The sequence below is a fragment of the Bos indicus x Bos taurus genome, chromosome 12, assembly GCF_003369695.1.
Source record: "Bos indicus x Bos taurus breed Angus x Brahman F1 hybrid chromosome 12, Bos_hybrid_MaternalHap_v2.0, whole genome shotgun sequence".
Taxonomy (NCBI): Eukaryota; Metazoa; Chordata; class Mammalia; order Artiodactyla; family Bovidae; genus Bos; species Bos indicus x Bos taurus.
This window is the reverse complement of record NC_040087.1, coordinates 12,161,551-12,181,814: the sequence shown is the minus strand read 5'-3', so window position 1 is coordinate 12,181,814 and position 20,264 is coordinate 12,161,551. Positions and strand designations below refer to the sequence as shown.

The following is a 20,264-nucleotide window of genomic DNA, read 5'->3' as shown; positions in this document are numbered from 1 at the left end:
AAAACAGCAAACTTAAAACAAGGCCAAACCTTAAAGGAAGATAGAAATGCAGATGCATTTGATTTGAGTGGAATAGGTAGGTATTCTTTATATTTTGTGATAATGTAGTTATCTGATTAAGAAAGATATTTAATATCAAATATTTTATCTTAGGCCATAGGCATACTATATTCTCAAGAGTAAAAGCTTCGTTGAGAAAAGCAGACTCTACTCATAATTATTTTTGGAGTCATGAGATGAATGTTTTCCCTAGAGTTACACTAACTTCTTAGCTATATTTTCTTTAGTTTGAGTTCAACACATTCATGTCTTCTAGGAATCAGGCTGTGATAAAGTTATGCCATGAGATCATGTTCATTAGTGTTGACTTTTTCTTTCTTTGGAAGAAGAGCTTTAACTTTGCAGAGGCATGCTTTGTAGCTACTGTTATCGTTTGGCCCACTCATAAACAACTTTCCAAATGGAGAAAACAAAACACCAGCCAAACAATCCCCCCGTGTCTTCACCACTTTCTTTGGGGTGTGTGTGTGTGTGTGTGCACTCAGTCGCTCAGTCATGTCTGACTCTTGAGACCTGCTGGACTGCAGCCCACCAGGCTCCTCTGTCCATGGGATTTTTTCAGAAAAGAATACTGGAGCGGGTTGTCATTTCCTGTTTCAGGGGATCGTCCCAATCCAGGGGTGGAACCCGAGTCTCTCATGTCTCCTGCCCTGGCAGGCGGATGCTTCACCACTGTGCCACCCGAGAAGCCCTACTTTCTTTGGTATCCCTCACTGCTTTCTGCTGGCTTCCAGGAGAGAAACTGCTGCAATCGGTTTGTCTGTTACAGCACATTAGAAATATCTTCCCTTTCCCACCTTTAGACTGTCACATTGCTACCTCCAGTTGAGCCAAGATCTGAGCAACAGCTAGCCAAGTGGCAGGTAGGTAAGAAGCACACCTTCAGAGGTTATACCCCTGATGTGAGAGTTTCATATTTTTAAATCAATGAAGCACGGCCAGATTGGAAGAGTATATCCCCAAAGGGTCAGTGGCCCCACAGCAGGTTAAATACATAGGCAGAACTTTGTGGGTGTCCCATAGATGCTGAGTCTTTATTGGGATTGAAATGGGAAGCCACCAAAAGGTTTTAAGCAGATGAGTGATATACCTGATGTTGTTAAAGCATCACTCTGGGCTTCCCTGGTGGCTCAGATGGTAAAGAATCCGCCTGCAGTGTGGGAGACCTGAGTTCAATCCCTGGGTTGGAAAGAGCTGATGGAGAAAGGAATGGCAGCCCACTCCAGTATTCTTGCCTGGAGAATCCCACAGACAGAGGAGCCTGGTGGGCTACAGTCCATGGGGTTACAAAGAGGCAGACAAGACTGAGCGACTAACACACACACACACACAAAGCATCACTCTAGTTGCAATGATAATAGATGAGAGGGCAAGAGTGACAGTGGGTGGGCCAGTGAGGAAGCTACTGACCTTACAGAGGCAAGAGGAAGGGTTGTGGAAAGGAGAAAGAAAACTAAAGGGAGATTAAAATCAAACTACTTTGTGATGGTCTAATGAGGCACGGGGGAAGGATAAGGAAGAGGAAGGTGCTAAATGTGACCCTGGGTTTCTCTGGCTCAGGTCCCTGAGTTGCTAAGATAACAGACCACAGGAGAAGGGGCAGAATAGGAGGAGGACAGGACTGCAAAAGTTTGGTTGTGGACACTTTAAGACTGATAGTCTGTGTTGTGGCCTAGTGGCAAGCAGACTTGGTGATACGATCCTAGACTTTACAAATGAGGTCAGGGCTAGAAGTAGAACTGTGTGAACCAATAATATATCCATGCACAGTATCTGAAGTCATGGAAATGGATACGGTTACCTAGGGAGTAGATAACCCTTCACCAACATTCAGAGACTTTCCTCTAAAGGGTCTGCTCCCTCTTAAAGCTCCAATGACAGAGAACGAGGTGAGCTCATTTCTGGCTTGGTTTTGTTCCACTGAAGACTGTAAAATTACTACCCTTCCCATTGCCCTATACTCTGTTTTAGAACCAAAAGAGTTAAAACTGACTATGTCAATACAAATTTCTGAAAGCAAAGTTTTAAGGGAAGGAATGTCATTTGCCCTAAAAATAAAAACAAAAAAGTCTCATGCTAAATAAAAATTTTACTAACATAATTCTTCATCATCTCCTTTGTACTCTTATTGATTTTCCCAGCCGGGTTCTATCAGTCTAACTTTAACTTTTATATGTGAGCTTTGTTTTTTTGTTCTGCAAATATTATCACTCATTGTGGGCATGTGTTATGTTTATGTATGTTTGTGTATGTTTATAATACATATATTATATATAGACAAAGTTTTTTCCTTCAATGTATGCTTATTCATGGCAAGTGAAATGCAAGCTTCTAGAGGGCAGATGCTACCTAGAGAAGAAAATAATATATTCATCAGTATGTACATATGTATGTGTTAGTCGCTCAGTTGTGCCTGACTCTTGGCAACCCTATGAGCTGTAGCCCGCCAGGCTCCTCTCTCCATGGGATTCTCCAGGCAAGAATACTAGAGTGCATTGCCATTTCCTTCTCCAGGGGATCTTCCCAACCCAGGGATCAAACCTGGGTCTTCTGCTTTGCAGGCAGATTCTTTACCCTCTGAGCCACCAGGGAAGCCCATTCATCACTAGCTATTCAATAAATATTGCTGCCTGTTGAGGATATCAGAAGCTACACAAATATGTTACATGTAATGGTCTTCTACATTTACTTTTTGGTGTATTCATTCCAAGTGCTGAAGTCAATTTTTACTCTAATACTATATATTCTATATATTTTGCTATGTTCCAGATTTGGGACTTTCAACTAAGGTAATTAGTTAATCTATTATTTTATTATTCTTCTGGCTAAAAATGTCTAGGTATATGTCTTTAGGTATAATGTTTAGTTATGTGTGCGTGTGTGCATGCTAAACCACTTCAATCCTGTCTGAATTTTTCTGACCTTATGGACTATAACCCACCAGGCTCCTCTGTTCATGGGATTCTCCAGGCAAGAACACTGGAGTGAGTCACCATGCCCTCCTCCAGGGCATCTTCTGACCCACAGATCGAACCCACGTCTCTTACATCTCCTGCATTGGCAAGTGGGTTCTTTACCGCTAGTACCACCCGGGGAAGTGCCAATGTTTAGGTATAATATACTTTATATTACCCATTTGGGTTTAAAAGTCTCTACTAACATATTTTTAGATAAAGGCACAGCTGTTCATGAATTTATTAGGAATTTACTGTCTCATAATTTTACGCATTTTAGAACCAGGTGATTAGGAAAGAAATCAATCCATCAAATGTTGAAGGCTTTATCACTGGCTTAATGAATCACTCTTGGAATTTTTAAATGGCAGTATGTGGCAAGAAAATATAATATGACAGAATGCTACTTTTAACCCTGGGACAGAATATGCTACTTTGGCCATTTCTGTGGTTGAGTGTCCACTCAAAGAGGAAAAGGGAATTGCTGCAGACCATGAATTCATAATTTTTCTTCCCTGTCATAAAAGACAAATAAGTTTTGAGAACCTCTCTAGCAAAAACAAGGCATAATTTTTACTTCATTCACTAAAAAGGAAAATACGTTTATTTGGGGGAAGAATACAATTTCAATAATAAAGCCATGGAAAGGAAACTTGAATTTATGTAGTTGTTCATGTGACCTCTGAAAGGTCAATTCAGAAACACAACCAAATCATAGAATTCTAAGTAGCCACTGCTATAAGTCTCTCGTCTAGTTCCCTGTATCAGGAAGGCCTTGTTGTTGGTATTTTGAATGAATTTTAGTTGTTTGAACTTTTTAGTAGATATTTTCAGTCATTTTAAGCAACAAATATCACCTTTCATGTTGATTCAAGAAAATGAACTGATGGAAACGTGATCCATTTGGAAATACTAGCACAGCCATGCCAATGGACACAGAGAAAAATTACTAAGTTCATGCTAAGCTTTAGCTATAACTGTCCGACAATGATTCTGACAGAAAAATATTACTGACTTTCTCTTTTCAAAAGCACATAAGGAACCCAGGCCACAGAACAATGCATATTATATAGATTACATACGCATACCATGAGCCAAGCTGCAAGCGCAGAACTGAAGGGTGCAGCAGAAAGGAGTCTGTTTTGCAAGAAAAAAATTTAAGAACAGAAGAGTAGCACAAAGGAAATACCTTAAGATCTCGCCTTTCCAGATGCAAAAGTTCAGCCCCTCTGATGTCATGGCGGATGAAGATTTCTTTGTACTCTCCCAAATTGAGCAGATCCAGCCAAGCAGCAACTTCCTCTGTGCCCCATTTCTGAACTACCAAAGTTAAGAGCAAAACCCCCTTAATTTCTACATGCTCAATGCATTACAAAGCACAGGTTGGCCAAAGAAGATGCAAAACAGAGTACAGCGGCAGTGCCAGCAAAGGGAAAGGTTCAAGGTACTGTCTCAACAAAACTACAACTCCGCTTTTTCCCATGCAAGTTTCAGACTGCCAATCAACTTGAGGTTCTGACTCTACAAAGACATTCACTGCTGTGCACTTGAGCCTTTCGCTTTAGCTCAATTTCCTCCTTAAAGCCATGCAAACTACACAATGTATATAAAAATGTGTTCCTCATAATTGGGATCAGCAGTACAAGGTCTAAATAAACTCTGACGATTTCCTTAAGATCATATACGAAACTTATTATAGTTGAGCTACCAATGCTAATAAAAATTTCAAATCTGACACAGGATATAATTTTACACAAACTTCCGCTTCAGGTCTTGCCAACTTCAAGACCTTCATTGGTTCTCAGATGCCTTTATTGGTTCTATTCTATTGATGATACCCATTACAGACAATCACGCAATGCTTGCGTGCTAATAATTATGCAAGGCTTGCGTGCATGCTAATCGCTTTAGTCGTGTCCGACTCTTTGCGATCCCATGGACTGTAGCCCGCCAGGGTCCTCTGTCCATGGGATCCTCCAGGCAAAAACACTGGAGTGGGTTGTTGTGTTCCCCTCTAGAAGATCTTCCCGACCCAGGGATCGAACCCATGTCTCTTATGTCTCCTGCATTGGAAGGTGGGTTCTTAACCACTAGCGCCACCTGAGCGACTTCACTTTCACTTTTCGCTTTCATGCATTGGAAAAGGAAGTGGCAACCCACTCCAGTGTGCTTGCCTGGAGAATCCCAGGGACAGCGGAGCCTGGCGGGCTGCCGTCTATGGGGTCGCACAGAGTCGGACACGACTGAAGCGACTTAGCAGCAGCAGCGCTACCTGGGAAGTACAATTATGCAATAAGTGTCTTGTTAAATCAACTTAACATTGTCTAAAAACTGTCAACACTGCTTTCCAAGATTAATTGGGTTATTTTACTGTATGTATTCTCTTTCATACGTTTTACCCAACATTGATTAGCTTAATAAAAAGTTTCCCTGTTTGCCACATTTGGTTTTAAAATGCTCTTCAACAGCTGCTCTGTGCATTATCAAAAATAAGGTTATATATCACTTTTTAATATGAGATGGCTAACTCAGAAGAGTTATAAAATTATTTGATAAATTAAGACATCTACCATCATATACATAGAACTTGAAGGTCTTCAGCAGTATTACAGGACTAAATTTGATCTCTAGGGAAAGGTGAAAAGGCAGTTTGAAAGAATATCCAAGAAAGAGTTTAATCTTTGCTTGAGAATACAAGCGTCACAGTGAATTGTTATTAATGAGCTGAAACAGCGTTCTAAGTCCTTAAACGAGGAGGAACAGAATATATAACTTGAGGTGGGAAATACACGTGGCAAGTTAAAGGATTAAGCGAAAGTTTCTATGTTCCGTTTGTCAAAATGAGGTAGATTGTGCATGCTAAAGAAGGAAAACAAATTATAGGCGTTGAACTGCTGTTGAGCAAGATGAAGAGCCAGCAAACAGAGGTGCTGACGTTCACACAATGAAGCAGAAGCAAATCAGCAACCATTTCGTAGTCCTGTGTGCTTCATGACTACAGACTCCTACTCACAACGGGACTTATTTTAGGTGTGCTATGATGGTAAAGTGAACATAAAATGAAATTCACTATTTAAACCATTTTACAGTGTATGATTCAATAGCATAAATGCTATTTATAAGTACATCCATAAAAGCTATTTATGAGTACATCCATAATGTGGTACAATGATTATCACTCTCTAATCTCAGCTCATTCTCATCCCCTCAATGATATCACATTAATCCGTTATTTTTTTCATAACATTATACTTTCCCTTTCCGTGTGGATCACCTACCAGGCTGTGAACTTGTCTTCTGCTTCTGAACCTTCTCCTTTTTGAATTTGGGCACAATACGAAATACCGTGCTTCTGCTATTTCTCTTGGTGCAATCCATGGGGGGCTCCTGTTTGAGTCGATCAAGGAAAGAATTTTCTCAGGATATTAAGAGAAGAAAAACCCACTCTGACAGCAGAGATAACAGAGGAAGAGGTTATACACACAGAACATTGTTGGAGTGATAACTCCCTCCCCAGGAGTTCATGGTGTTGTATACTCCTGAAAATGTACTGATTCCTGCAAGATGACTTTGTTCACATAAAAGCTTTTTCTCATTTGCTCAAGAAAAGTGCATTCGAAAGGAGGACAGTAGTCTCCCCGACCAGGACAGTAGTGTGGTTCCCCTTTCCATGGTTTCTGTTACCAGCCGTCAACCTCATTCTGAAAATACTACATGAAAATTCCAGAAATAAACAATCCGTACAAGTTTTAAGTTGTACCCTTCTCTGAGCAGCATGATGAAGTCTTGAGCCATCCTCATCCATCCCGTCTGAGTCCCTTCGTAACCAATCTGAGTTATCTGACCAGGTGTTGTGGTATCACGGTGCTTGTGTTCAAGTCACCTTATTTTACTTAATAATGGTGCCAGAGAACAAAAGTAGTGATGCTGGCAACTCACATATGCTAAAGAGGAGCTGTAAAACGCTTCCTTTAATGAAAAGACGAGAGTTCTTAATAAGGAAAAAAAAATTGTATGCTGAGCTGGCTAAGATCTACGGTAAGAATGTATCTTCAGTCTGTGAAACTGTGAAGAAGGAAGAAAAAATTCACGCTAGTTTTGCTGTTACATCTTAGATTGCAAAGGTTATGGCCACAGTGCGTGAGACATGCTCAGCCAATTTGGAAGACGCATGACACCTGTACAGGAAGATATTTTGAGAGACGGACCACACTCACGTAACTTTTGTTACAGTGCATTGATCGTTATAATTGCTCTATTTTATTATTGCTGTTGTTCATGTCTTGCTGTGCCTAATTTATAAACTCAACTTTATCCTAGGTATGTGTGTGTGAGGAAGAGCATAGTACATGTAGGGTTTGGTCCTGAGGTTCCAGGGGTCCCGTGGGAGTCTTAGAATGTATTTCCTGCAGATAGGGGAGGATGGCGATATTTAAAATGTATTTCCTCCTGAACATTTCTTTTTTCAAAAGGTGTGTTCAAATTCTATTGTCACAAAGCGCACACATTTATAAACAGGTTGAATGTTACATACCTCATCCTCATTCGGGTGTAAGATATAATAAAGCCATGGAATCTCTGTTAACTTCTGTAGCTCCACTTCCACGGAATGTAAGGCATTGGATACTCGCTCTTCATGTGGAGATTCCAATTGCTATTTAACAGCAGATTAAAAACCGAGATAAAACAAGCCTTAGAGACCAACCTCAAACCCTCAAACAGAATAAACTATTTCACTGACACTGAACATCCTCACCTCTTGTGAGACGAGACAGAGTGTTGTTGATTTTAACACAAAGGAATAGAGAAAAAAGAACAAATTATTTTATACTGACTTCACTTAAGCAAATTTGCATAGATTTATCCTCACTTCCGAAAGGTAGTATAAGCAACTAGTGTGACTTTAATAATTTCACAGCAAACACTATTGCTATTGGTGGTTTTTTCCTATGCAAATCTCTTCTTCCTTCTTATCCTTGCATCCCATCTGCCTTGCCATAGTGAATAATCTTATCATTTTAACTTATTTGTAGCAAAAAATCATTTTTATTTACATAGGCTATGGTGTAAACAAATAATGATATTTCAAATTGGTCAAAAACATGTCACATAAGAAGAATCACCTGCCACAAAAATCTTTTGGGTAAAGATTAATAAAATAATAACTAAAATAATAACTTTAGGAGGAAAAAAGCCTATGGATCTCAGAAAAATTGGTGATAAAAAAGCTGTTGTACAAATCAGGAAAAGCTAAATGGCTTGTAAACTGGAAGAAGATTTGGAAACTTTAAAGAGAATTTAACTGGTCACCTCTTGCTCATTCATTTAAAGCACTTATCATCACTATTTTTTAAAATTTTTTGGCTACACGTGGCAGCATGGGGAACAGTTCCTTGACCAGGGATCAAACCCCAGCCCACTGCATTAGGAGCTTGGAATCTTAACCACTGGACCACCAGGGAAGTCCGTAAAGCAGTTATTAAAAGTCACAAATTCAATAAATAAATAAAGGTGAAATCAGCACTGCTATAAGCAGAATTGGGAGGCGCTGAATTCTAGCCTTGGCCTTGTTACTAACTATGCCCCCAAGGGATGATGAATTGATTTGAGGAGTCTTAGTTTCCTTCTTGGGCTTCCCTGATAGCTCAGTTGATAAAGAATCTGCCTGCAATGCAGAAGACCCTGGTTCAATTCCTGGCTCGGGAAAATCCGCTGGAGAAGGGACAGACTACCCACTCCAGTATTCTTGGGCTTCCCTTGTGGCCCAGCTGGTAAATAGTAGAACATGACTACACAATTTCGAGGATCTCTTCTGGCAAATCGAATTTTGATAAATGATGTCAAAATTGTACAGTACCTATATATAGGTTCACGGGGATTGAATTTATTTATTTTGGTCACACTGCAAGGCATGCAAGATCTTAGTTCCCCAAACAGGGATGGAACTCACACCCGCTGCAGGGGAAGTGTAGTCTTAACCACTGGAACACCAATAAAGTTCTGGTTGACAAGATTTTAAACTGAAAGTTTAGAGAGAATATTATTATTTTTTTTTATGGACATTATTTTTTCCCCTCTGTTCTTCAAATGCTCTCAATTCCCCTCTGTTATTCAAATTCTAGTATTTCTAGAAGCTAATAAAAATACAGAAATTCTCCACCATATCATATAAAGTTATCACTTTTATTTTAGTCTAAGTATGTATGTCTTATAAAACTGATAAAATAGTCATTGTGTGTGCTATGTGCTAATAAGTGGCTTCAGTTGCATCCGACTCTTTGTGACCCTGTGGACTGCAGCCCGCTAGGCTCCTCTATCCATGGGATTCTGCAGGCAAGAATACTGGAGTGGGTTGCCATGCCCTCCTCCAAGGGATCTTCCTGACCCAGCGATTGAACCTATTTCTCTTATGTCTTCTGCATTGGCTATATTCATTCTATAAGCAAAATAAAGAGTGTAACTTAGCTGCTCTCAAATATGATTGGTTTTTTATTTTGATATCAATATTGCCAAACATTTAAAAATCATCCACTGGTAAAGGGGAATTCCCTGATGGTCCAGTGGTTAGGACGTATCCTTTCACTGCCGTGGACCAAGGTTTGATCCACAGTCAGGGAACTAAGATTTCACAAGCGGTGCAGTACAGTCAAAAAATAAAAATTTCACTGATGTACATTTTCAAGCCAAACATCCATGTTTGACTATGACAGAAGAATGAAAAGTGCATAAGAATCCTATATTAACAAAATATAATTGATTAATATTAACCAAGTAATACTCAATGGGTACTTTCAGTATAGAGAGCTAAAATATAAAATAAGTTATGCTTCTAGTTCATCTCGATCAGCAATTATCTTAAGTATATTTCAAATAACATAAAAAAAATACATGTCCTTCATCCAGTAATTGGTACTGAGGTCATGACTTGCTGGATTTCCTATAGGACTAATTTTAGAAGAGCAACAAGAAGATTTTGGTTAAAAATATAAGTGTCAAGAATAACCAAGATGATTTTCCTATTGGTTTTATCAAAAGATATAGCCAATATTTCTTCCTAAAAGTTTCTATTCACGACCATAGCAGAGGCAGCCACCTCTTGCCCCAAGGAAGTCACTCTTGAGTTTCCCTTGGAAATGGGTAAAACCAATTGATTCATGCAGCCTTTAAGATTCTCTTCTCAGAGCAAAGGATGCTTCAATGGCAATATTCTTCTGGACAGCAGCCAATCACCTCCAATCACCTCTCTCATTCTTCCACTATGCCAGATACTATGATTTTTATTCTCACTTTTATTTAGATGTATACATTTTCCCCACCAAGAGATAAAATTATAGTAAACAGAAATGTTTTAAGATTATCACCTCATCTATCAATTAATGAAAACTGTTACAAGGAATTTAAAAATAGCTAATATATTAGGCTTTCTACATTTACAACAGCATGTGTGAATAACCTAAAATTGAACACTAGGTGGCGAAAAGACCCAATGCTAGAACATTTCCAGGGTGAGGGAGAAAAGCTAGCAAGGGAAGGATTCTTGGCAAACCAGACAGAAACATTTACAGAATCCTAGCACTTATGCTTGAGGTCCAAGGACTGTGGTCTGATTCACACTTGGCCTCAACTCGATTTCCAGCACAAATCTTGAGTTAATCCAGGGCTAGGTCTAGTTCCTGAAATTTAGTTCTGGACACACCAAGTCTAGAAAGCATCATCTAAGCCCATCTAGAAAACAGTAACAATTGTATTTCAAAGGTTAATTTCGGAGACACAAGACCTCCTCTACTTTTCTGCATTCATGGGTGAACAAGTCCTTGAAGAAGGTCTCACTGTCTGTAAAGCCCAAGATTCTCAAAGCTGACTGGGGAGAGCAGGATTATATAAAGACATGATGACAGGGAAGCTCTACTCCTGCTGTGGTTTAGTTTCAAGGTCGTCTCTGACTCTTGTGACCCCACGGACTATAATCCATCAGGCTCCTCTGTCCATGGGATTCTCCAGGCAAAAATACTGGAGTGGGTTGCCATTTCCTTCTCCAGGGGATGTTCTCCACCCAAGGATCAAACCTGGGTTTCCTGCATTGCAGGCAGGTTATTTCCTGACTGAGCTATGAGGGAAGCCCTCTACTCCTGTTAGCCTGAAGTGTACTCCCAGGCACAGCCGTATAGTTTCTTGAAAGCAAAAGCGAGGTGAAAAGGAAGCTCTAGAGATAGGGGCCAGAGCCTGCCTGTGCATTAGAATCTGATGAATGCATGCTCCCAAATGAAGGCAAGAACCATACATTTATCATCATTCTGATGTTATCCATCATTTCTTTTCCTTACCAAAGGAACCCTGCCCACTAGTAAAGATTCTGTTTCGTTATATAGGGCCTTCACATTGATGGCTATTTCAGTGGCAGTGTCTCTTGTAAGACTCTAGGAGAAAAAAACAAACAAACAGAGACATCAAAGACAAGTAGTTCTGTATTAAACTGGGATTCAGTCATCAGAGTACATTTTATCTTTCTGATTTAAATTCACATTGCAAATCTTTTAAAAAATCTGCCAAAATGCTCTTGTAACTGCAAAATTTCACACTCACATTTGTTAGCAGGATTACCTCTTCTACGTCTTACAGCACAGAACCAAAAGAATACGCTGACTATAGTAAACACATAGAAACACATCTCGGGCACACAAGCCCGTATATGCTGGTGACAGAAGACACATGTTCCCACAAAAATTAAGTCAAAGAAACTTATGTCTTAAAAGGGGCATTATCTGATCATATTAGCTCTATCCATTGAATTTCACTTTCATTAGTTCCAACCAACCAGACTGATTTTTAGACTTTCATCTTGAGGATGAACACTTCTTTTTACACTCACTTAGGCAACTTCAACTAAATAATTGAAAGGATAAAAACAATGCCATGTATCACTTGGCAAGTGAATATGACTTCAAGAGTCAGATTCTATCCACCTGTTGTAACTTCTATATTAGAAAACTGACCAAATTTACTGATGCAGTAAAACAAAACGATGAATTATTTCAGTGGACAGATTCAACACCAAGTGATCAGTTCTAGTTAAACGCATGATACCTAGGTGTGCCCTGTATGAAAGGTGCAGGGGGGAAGGTAAAAAAGAGGAATGGTGGGTACTTAAAAGGACAAGGAGTACAAGGAAGATGGTAGGGTGCCAAGTGAGTCAAAGCGAAACAGAAAAAAAGTGATGTGAACTTAAGAGCAGGAGTGGGAAAACGGTGGCAGGAAAGGAAAATCAAGAAAACTCTGGTCATAAGTGAAGGGTAAGCTTTCAGTAGAGACTCATATACTGTTTTCTTTCAAAACATGCGGCATGTTTAAAGTATCAACCTCTGTACGTAACACCAAAAAATGTGCGGAATGGGCATTTACCATTAGCTCCTCACCTCTGGGAAGCGTGGGTTGGCTTTGTTCAGGGCGTGGGAGCAGGCGTTCACCGCGTGGGCCAGCTCCTGCTCCAATAGACAGTGGATGGTGGCCGCATCGCAGATCCTGGAGGCAGAAACAAGACCCATGAACACACCACTCTTCTGAGCACTACTTGAGTTTTCTGAAGTGTAGAAATGGTAGAATAAAACAAGTAAAAAAAAAAAAAAATATCACGAAAGGGAAAATTTTTTTTAATAACTGCTCAATTATAAATGGCACAGGGTAGATTTACAAAATTCAAACTCTACTGCAACAAAAAATGTGTGTATGTGTTAGGCGCTCAATCATTTCTGACTCTTTGTGACCCCATGGACTGAGGCCGCTAGGCTCTCTGTCCATGGGATTTCCCAGGCAAGAATACTGGAGTGGGGTGCCATGCCCTCCTCCAGGGGATCCCGGATTCGATGCAGGGATCGAACCCGGGTAGCCCACATTGCAGGCAGATTCTTTACCATCCGAGCCACCAGGAAACAAAAAATACCAACCCCCAAATCTTTTATATAAAAAGTTAGGCCTATGGACTCTCCAGGTGGTTAAGAATCTGCCTGCCAATGCATATCAAACACAGGTTTGATCCCTGGTCTGGGGAGATTCCTCATGCCTTGGGGCAGTCAATCAAGCCCAAGTGCCACAACTACTGAAGCCCGCGCACCCTAAAGCCTGCGCTCCATGAGAGAAGCCGCCGCAACGAGACGCCTGTACGCTGCAACAAAGAGGAGCCCCTGCTCACTGCAACTGGAGAGTCCGTGGGCAGCAACGAACACCCAGTGCAGCCAAAAATAAATTAATTAAATTGAAAAAGACGTTAGGCCTAGCATCAGAGATACGCATACTGAGGTGCTACTTGGAAGCACAAGATACAGTAACACTTCATTTTGCATTATCGCTGGAAAGTTGAGAGGGGTCCCAAATGTAGAGTGTAGACACATCTTTTATTCACTGGAAGTTTAACCAGGCACAGTTACAACAGATTCAGTCAGTTCAGTTCAGTCACTCAGTTGTGTCCGACTCTTTGCAACCCCATGGACTGCAGCACGCCAGGTCTCCCCGTCCATCACCAACTCCGGGAGTTTACCCAAACTCATGTCCATTGAGTCGGTGATGCCATCCAACCATCTCATCCTCTGTTGTCCCCTTCTCCTCCCACCTTCAATCTTTCCCAGCATCCGGGTCTTTTCAAATGAGTCAGCTCTTTGCACTAGGTGGCCAAAGTATTGGAGTTAGTGGAAAACATTACCACATATATCATCATGCTAAGTGCTTTATATGCACTATCTAATTTAATGTTCACAACCTAACAGGTAGTTGTGGTTTTTCTCCACTTTGCAGATGACGACATATGAGGCTCAGAGAGCGTTAGTATGTACACAAAGCTAATCAGTGATAGAGCCTGGATTTTAGTCTATTTCTATCCAACGCCAAAGCCTGTTGTGCCGCAGTCCTTTGGAATCTAGACCTTCAAGAACAGTCCTAGAAAGACAGGATCTAGAAAGGCAGGGCAAAAAGGTCAAAGAGAAAAAGGAGAAATTCTACTGACTGCTAGAAAATGAGCAAGGTGTGCAATAAGCAAGAAGGTACGTCTATTCTAATCCTTTTGCTTCTGACATCTTCAAGCAGAATGATCTTCAATCCAGAAACGGAAGAACAAAGGAAGAGACAGGAGTCCTCCATGGCTGAATCATGAGCAAAGGAGAAGAATTTAATTCTTAAGGATAATATGATTGATATCCAAGACACAAAGGAACTTGCAAACATCACCTAAGCATCCTTATCAATAACCTTGAAATCATGAGGAAGAGGAAGAACAGAGATGAGAAAATGTTATTCTAATTTTCAAGGCAAAAGAAAGTATTCAACATCAAGGGAACCCTTCCAACTGCTAAATGAATTTCCTACTAGGTGCAAGCTTCCCTGGTGGCTCAGATGGTAAAGAATCTGCTGCAATTCAGGAGACCAGGGTTCGATCCCTGAGTCAGGAAGATCCTCTGGAGAAGGGAATGGCCACCCACTCCAGTATTCTTACCTGGAGAATTCCAAGGACAGAGGAGCAGGAGAGGCTGCAGTCCTGGGGTCACAGAGAACTGGACCCGACTATGAGACCAACTTTCACTTTTCTGCTTTTTCAAATGAATACACATTCTGAAAATTGATGAGTGAGCCTGATTTACTGGCTGATGGGGAATCATGTCCCCTCTTTTTTTTTTTTTTTGGATAAGGATATTTGGTTGATTGACAGGATGATAATATAGGAAGAACATTGCGGTTTCAAGGGAGCATGCTTTAGTTTCAAGAAAACCAAGGAACCTCCATACTGCTTTCCATAATGTATATATTAGCTGGATTGTATTAATTATTTTACAATATATATGTATATCAAACCATCACACTGCATACTTTAAATATACAGTATAGAATTTTTATTTGTCCATTGTATCTCACTAAAGCCAAGAAAAAAAAAAACACAAAAAATTCTGTAAATTGAAGTCAACAGAACATGTTCACAGTATCTAAGATGTATTTACCTTAAAACTACTATGTCTGTGGATAAGAAGCTGAGATGCACAATAATGCAGTTACGTGGATTTAGCTGGCTAAATATTAATTTTCCCTTATCTTTTTCCTAAGCTACTCACTATCTTACAGTTATCATCCTTTATTCTAAAATGTTAAATACTGGTCTCCAGCAGTAGGGAGTGTGTATCTTTTTTCATATCTCTAACATCTAGCACAGTCTGGGCATCTAACACATATTTAAAGAGGAAAAGAAGGAATGAGTGAGAGAGAGCAGACGGAGAGGGTGGGGAGGGGAAAGGAAGCAAGTTAGCTCCTCGGACTCCTAAGCTTTGCTTTCCTTCTTTTCTATTTCAGCGTTTTGATCAGTGACCAGGTGAAGGTGTGGGAAGCCTTAACAGCAATCATGCCCAGAACACCGAATATGCCAGACCTGCTGTGCCAAGGGCACTTCCCATGGCGGGTCTCACTTAACCTTCACAGTGACCTGGTCAGGCAGCTCTTACCCACGTTGGGTAGATGCCATTTGGGTGAAGAGGCGAGAAGACGCATGCCTGTGGTCCCGCCTCATCTTTGAAGTTTAATCCTGGTCATAGTGATTTTTATCTGCTTTATGTTCACAGAACTTTTTCTCTTTTTTAAATCTTCTCTTTCTGTCTCCTAAAATTAATTTCTGTGGTCTGGCAAAGTCCATGATGTATCTATTGGAAACAGATTTTTGGACAGTTCCCACCCATTCCCACCCCCTGACTCTTCTTGGGAGCAGGGTTAATGTTTATATTTCCTTCTATATCCTATAAACATTTAATAAATACAAAGCACCATATAAGTGAGTAATGTAGTATAAAGAGGGCTTCCTGGGTGGCTCAGGGGTAACGAATCCGCCTGCCAATGCAGGAGACACAAGAGACCTGGGTTCAATCCCTGGGTGGGACAGATCCCCTGGAGGAGGGCATGGCAACCCACTCCAGTACTCCTGCCTGGAGAATTTCATGAACAGAGAAGCCTGGTGGGCTACAGTCCACTGGGGGTCACAAAGAGTCAGACACGACTGAGCGACTAGGCACACACGCACAGTAGAGACTGTATGTAAAGTGGGGAAATAATAACAAAAGGGTTATATATATAATATATATACATAATACATACATATATGCTTTATATGTGTTAAGTTGCTTCAGTTGTGTCTGACTCTTGCAACCCCATGGACTGTAGCCTGCCAGGCTCCTCTGTCCACGGGTTCTCCAGGCAAGAATACTGCAGTGGGTTGCCATTCCCTTCTCCAGGGGATCTTCCCGACCCAGGAATCAAACCCACATCTTTTACATCTCCTGCCTTGGCATGTGGGTTCTTTACCACTAGCACCGTCTATAAAATAGGGCTTCCCAGGTGGCTCAGTGGTCAAGAATCCAACTGCCATGCAGGAGATGCAGGAGACTGGGGTTCGATCTCTGGGTGGGGCAGATCCCCTGGAGAAGAAAATGGCAACCCACTCCAGTATTCTTGCCAGAAGAACCCCACGGCCTGAGGAGCCTGGAGGCCTACAGTCCATGGGGTCGCAAAGAGTTGGATACAATGGAAGCGACTGAACACATATATAAAACACAAAATATACAAAATAACAAGAGTGTACATTAGGCAAGCTCTGCCTTGTGTTTCAGGAAGTCCGAGACCCGGCCTGTCGTGGTGTCGGAGTGGACTGATGAAGGCAAACGGGGATTTCTGAGGCACAAGGGAAGTAGCAAATGGAGGAGAACAGAGGCGTCCCTTCCAGAGACCCAGAACCACCGCAGAGACGGATTCAAACTACGGAAAGCAGAACGGGCCACGCCCGGTGTCCTCGCAGCCACAAGGCTCGCGGGGCTCCGATACCTACCTGGTGATGAGCTCCTCGGCCGCCTGCGAGCACAGCTGCATCTGAGACACTTCCTCCGTGGCCAGGTCCGCCGCGTGCTGGATGTACAAGTGCGTTCGGAGAACTGGCTTACCCGAATCACATTTCTGCTTATCTTCCCAAGACTTCAGGGTGCTTTCAAAGGCCTATTTAAAGTCAATACGTAATGAACTGTGCGCTTAGAGCTAAACGCACACAAATAAATGTGTATGTAGATAGTACACATGGCTTTAAATGGCTTTAAATTGGCTTTAAATGGCTTTAAATTGGCTTTAAATGGCTTTAAATGGCTTTAAAACTACTAGTAGTTTTTCCTAATCCTAACACTTCATGAAATATATTGCAAGGACGAAGAAGATATCTTAAAGTTTTCTCATATATTACAACAAATAAAAAGTAATGTAATTGATGATCATTATATCAGAAAGTTTTTAAAAAGCTTCAACTTATGCTTCAATATTTACTACTGTATGAATAACAAACCGGATGGATGTTGTAGTCTTATTTGTTATGGGTGTGACCTTAATTAAGAATACATATTCTGGTAAGGCAAAACTGTCAAGACAGAAAAAGATGGGGGTGCCAGGGGTTGGAATAAGGGAGGGAGGGATGTGAGGAGGAGGACAGGAATATTTAGGGCAGTGAGACTACTGGGCATGTATCGGTAACGGTGGACACAAATGATTATACACTTGTCAAACCTATAGAATGGAGAACACAAACTATTACTTCAGTGAATAATAATGGATCAATAGTGGTTCATCAGCTGTAATAATGTACCACACTAAACCAAGATATTAAGGGGAACAGAATAGGGAAATACAATAGGGGAATTCATGTGCTTGTCAGGGAGGTGAGGACATATGTGGGACCAGAAGCAGAATCCTCTACAGCTTCTGCTCAATTTTTCTCTAAACCTAAAAAAAGAAACCATTTTCAGAACTAAATATTTTTTTCATGTTTTTAAACTAGAATGATCTACATGTCAGACTTAAAAGACAATTTAAATCTTTTCCCTGGGCTTCTGTTTTTCATGACAATTTACTTTTTACAGGTTGAACAGACTCTAGAAGAACTTATTTTCGGTTACGTACCCTGTCCCTGGTGAGCATCTGAGCTCTGTTCTTGTGCACGATCTTGATAATCCCTGGAGGCTGAACCCATGCTTCTCCGTCCACCTGCACTGGGACTCCCTCGTCACCAAAGATAGTGATCTTTACTGTACGGCACTGAAACAAAGCGAGTTATTTGAGAGTACAACTCATCTGACACTCAATCTTGTTGTATTCAAAGTTGACTCTTAGTCCATTCTGTGGAATGGGATGTTATGCTTTTCCACATAGGATGACACAGTAACAACTGGAATAACAAGAAAGCCCATTATTTTATAGATGAATATACAGCGTACGAGTCATTGGAATAGCTTCTCAACAGCCCAAGAGTTGAGGGCTTCTCAGCTGGCATTAGTGGTAAAGAACCTGTCTGCCAATGCAGGAGATTTATGAGACACAGGTCTGATCCCTGGGTCGGGAAGATCCCCTGGAGGAGGGCATGGCAACCCACTCCAGTATTTGGGCCTGGAGAATTCCATGGAGAAAGGAGGCTGGCGGGCTACAGTCCATAGTGTTGCACAGAGTCAGACACAACTGAATCGCCTTAGCACGCACATGCACACAAGTAGTGAAGTCAGGTTTGGGTAGGGAAACCAACCTGGGCGATTCGATGGTGCTGCAGTTTAATGACCCTTGAAACGGCCATTTGCACGCTGTCAAATATTGCAACGACTTCTAGGATCTTGTCATCAAATGATGGTGCAGCAAATATCTGAAAGAAAAACCACATTACACTTTCACTAATACAGTTAAGGTTTAAATGAAGTGGCCCACCAAGCAATGTAAACCCTGCAACATATATATTTTTTAAAATATATAAAAATAGGAAGCAGAAAAGTAAGCAAATATTATCAGCAAATGATACTTCAAGGACAAAATTAATCACTGAAGAGAGCTTAAAATAAACTTAATAAAGGTTTGAAAACCCATGGATATAATACTCATGCCCCTCTTATAAAGCAATCTTGACAGGAGTAAACTAATATATTTCCAAATGATTCATCTTGGTGTGTGTGTCTGTGTGTGTGTGTCTGTGTGTGTGTGTGTCTGTGTGTGTGTCTGTGTGTGTGTGTGTGTGTGTACTGTGCTCAGTCGTGTCTGACTCTTTGCAACCCCATGGACTGTAACCCGTCAGGTTGCTCTGTCCATGGAATTTTCCAGGCAAGAATACTAGAGCGCATTATCACTTCCTACTTAGGGAATCTTCCTGACCCAGGGATGAAATCTGCGTCTCTTGTTTCTCCTGCGTTGGCAAGAGGATTCTTTACCACTGCACCACCCGGAAAGCCCCATCTTGGCATGAGATGTACTAAATATCTGTTCATACATAACTCAGGTATCTCAATTAAATGATGCATGTAACTTTAGGAAACTTTAAAATTTCAGAATGTGATGCAGATTTCAGAAAAGTAAAGATAATGCCCACCACTGCGCCACCTGGAAAGCCCCGTCTTGGTATAAGATGTATTAAATATCTGTTCATACATAACTCAGGTATCTCAATAAAGTGATGCATGTAATTTCAGGAAACTTCAAAATTTCAAAAAGTGATGCAGATTTCATAAAATTAAAGGTAATGAACATGGAAATTGCAATCGGGTTCACTTGGTATATTTTAAGGGAAATTTTTCAAGGTGTTACAAGCGGTGTCTGTATGTGCTTTATTATATACCTTACTACAACTTTTTAGGGCATTTAAGAACATGAAAAGAAATCTCAGAAGATGAAAACACGTGGGCTTACTTTGCTTTGATGTTAAATGTATTTTCACAAAATTAACCTAAAAACTTTAAATTTCAGCTCTATTACTTTGTTCCTTTTACTCCCTCTTTTTACTGTATCATACATAATTATGCCTCTGAAAAAATATTCAATGTAAAGTAGTACCATAATTAAAACTTTTACTGAAAATCTCAGGACACAAATTTGGGAACTTTTTGTTATCAGACTGCCTGGTTTTAAACTCTGTCTCCCCCACTTATGAATTGTGTAAACTTGTGTCAGTTTCTTCATTGATAAAATTTAGATAAAAATTGTGGCTATTCATATGATAATCTCAATAGATGCAGAAAAAGCCTTTTACAAAATTCAGCACCCATTTATGATTAAAACTCTTTAAAAAATGGGCACAGAAGGAACCTAGTAAAGCCATATATGATAAGCCCACAGTAAACATTATTCTCAATGGTGAAAAACTGAAAGCATTTCCCCTAAGATCAGGAATAAGACAAGGATGTCCATTCTTGCCACTATTATTCAACATAGTTTTGGAAATCC

At 40.6% G+C, this 20,264-nt stretch overlaps 1 protein-coding gene across 7 annotated transcripts in view; it reads right to left on the bottom strand.

Annotated features, from left to right (window-relative positions):
* The window catches only part of DGKH (diacylglycerol kinase eta), a 208,034-nt gene that overhangs the window by 3,496 nt on the left and 184,274 nt on the right, over nt 1-20,264 (bottom strand). For 5 of the 7 annotated variants that reach the window (XM_027557145.1, XM_027557148.1, XM_027557147.1 and 2 more), the window contains 8 exons: nt 18,586-18,699; nt 17,970-18,104; nt 16,858-17,021; nt 12,428-12,533; nt 11,339-11,431; nt 7,549-7,668; nt 6,293-6,401; nt 4,204-4,334 (listed from right to left, as the gene is read on the bottom strand). In XM_027557145.1, the coding sequence (XP_027412946.1) occupies nt 4,204-4,334; nt 6,293-6,401; nt 7,549-7,668; nt 11,339-11,431; nt 12,428-12,533; nt 16,858-17,021; nt 17,970-18,104; nt 18,586-18,699 (972 nt within the window). Of the gene's footprint in view, nt 1-4,203; nt 4,335-6,292; nt 6,402-7,548; nt 7,669-11,338; nt 11,432-12,413; nt 12,534-16,857; nt 17,022-17,969; nt 18,105-18,585; nt 18,700-20,264 lie in introns of those variants that run through there. The other 2 variants (XM_027557149.1, XM_027557152.1) reach the window with 2 other exon arrangements.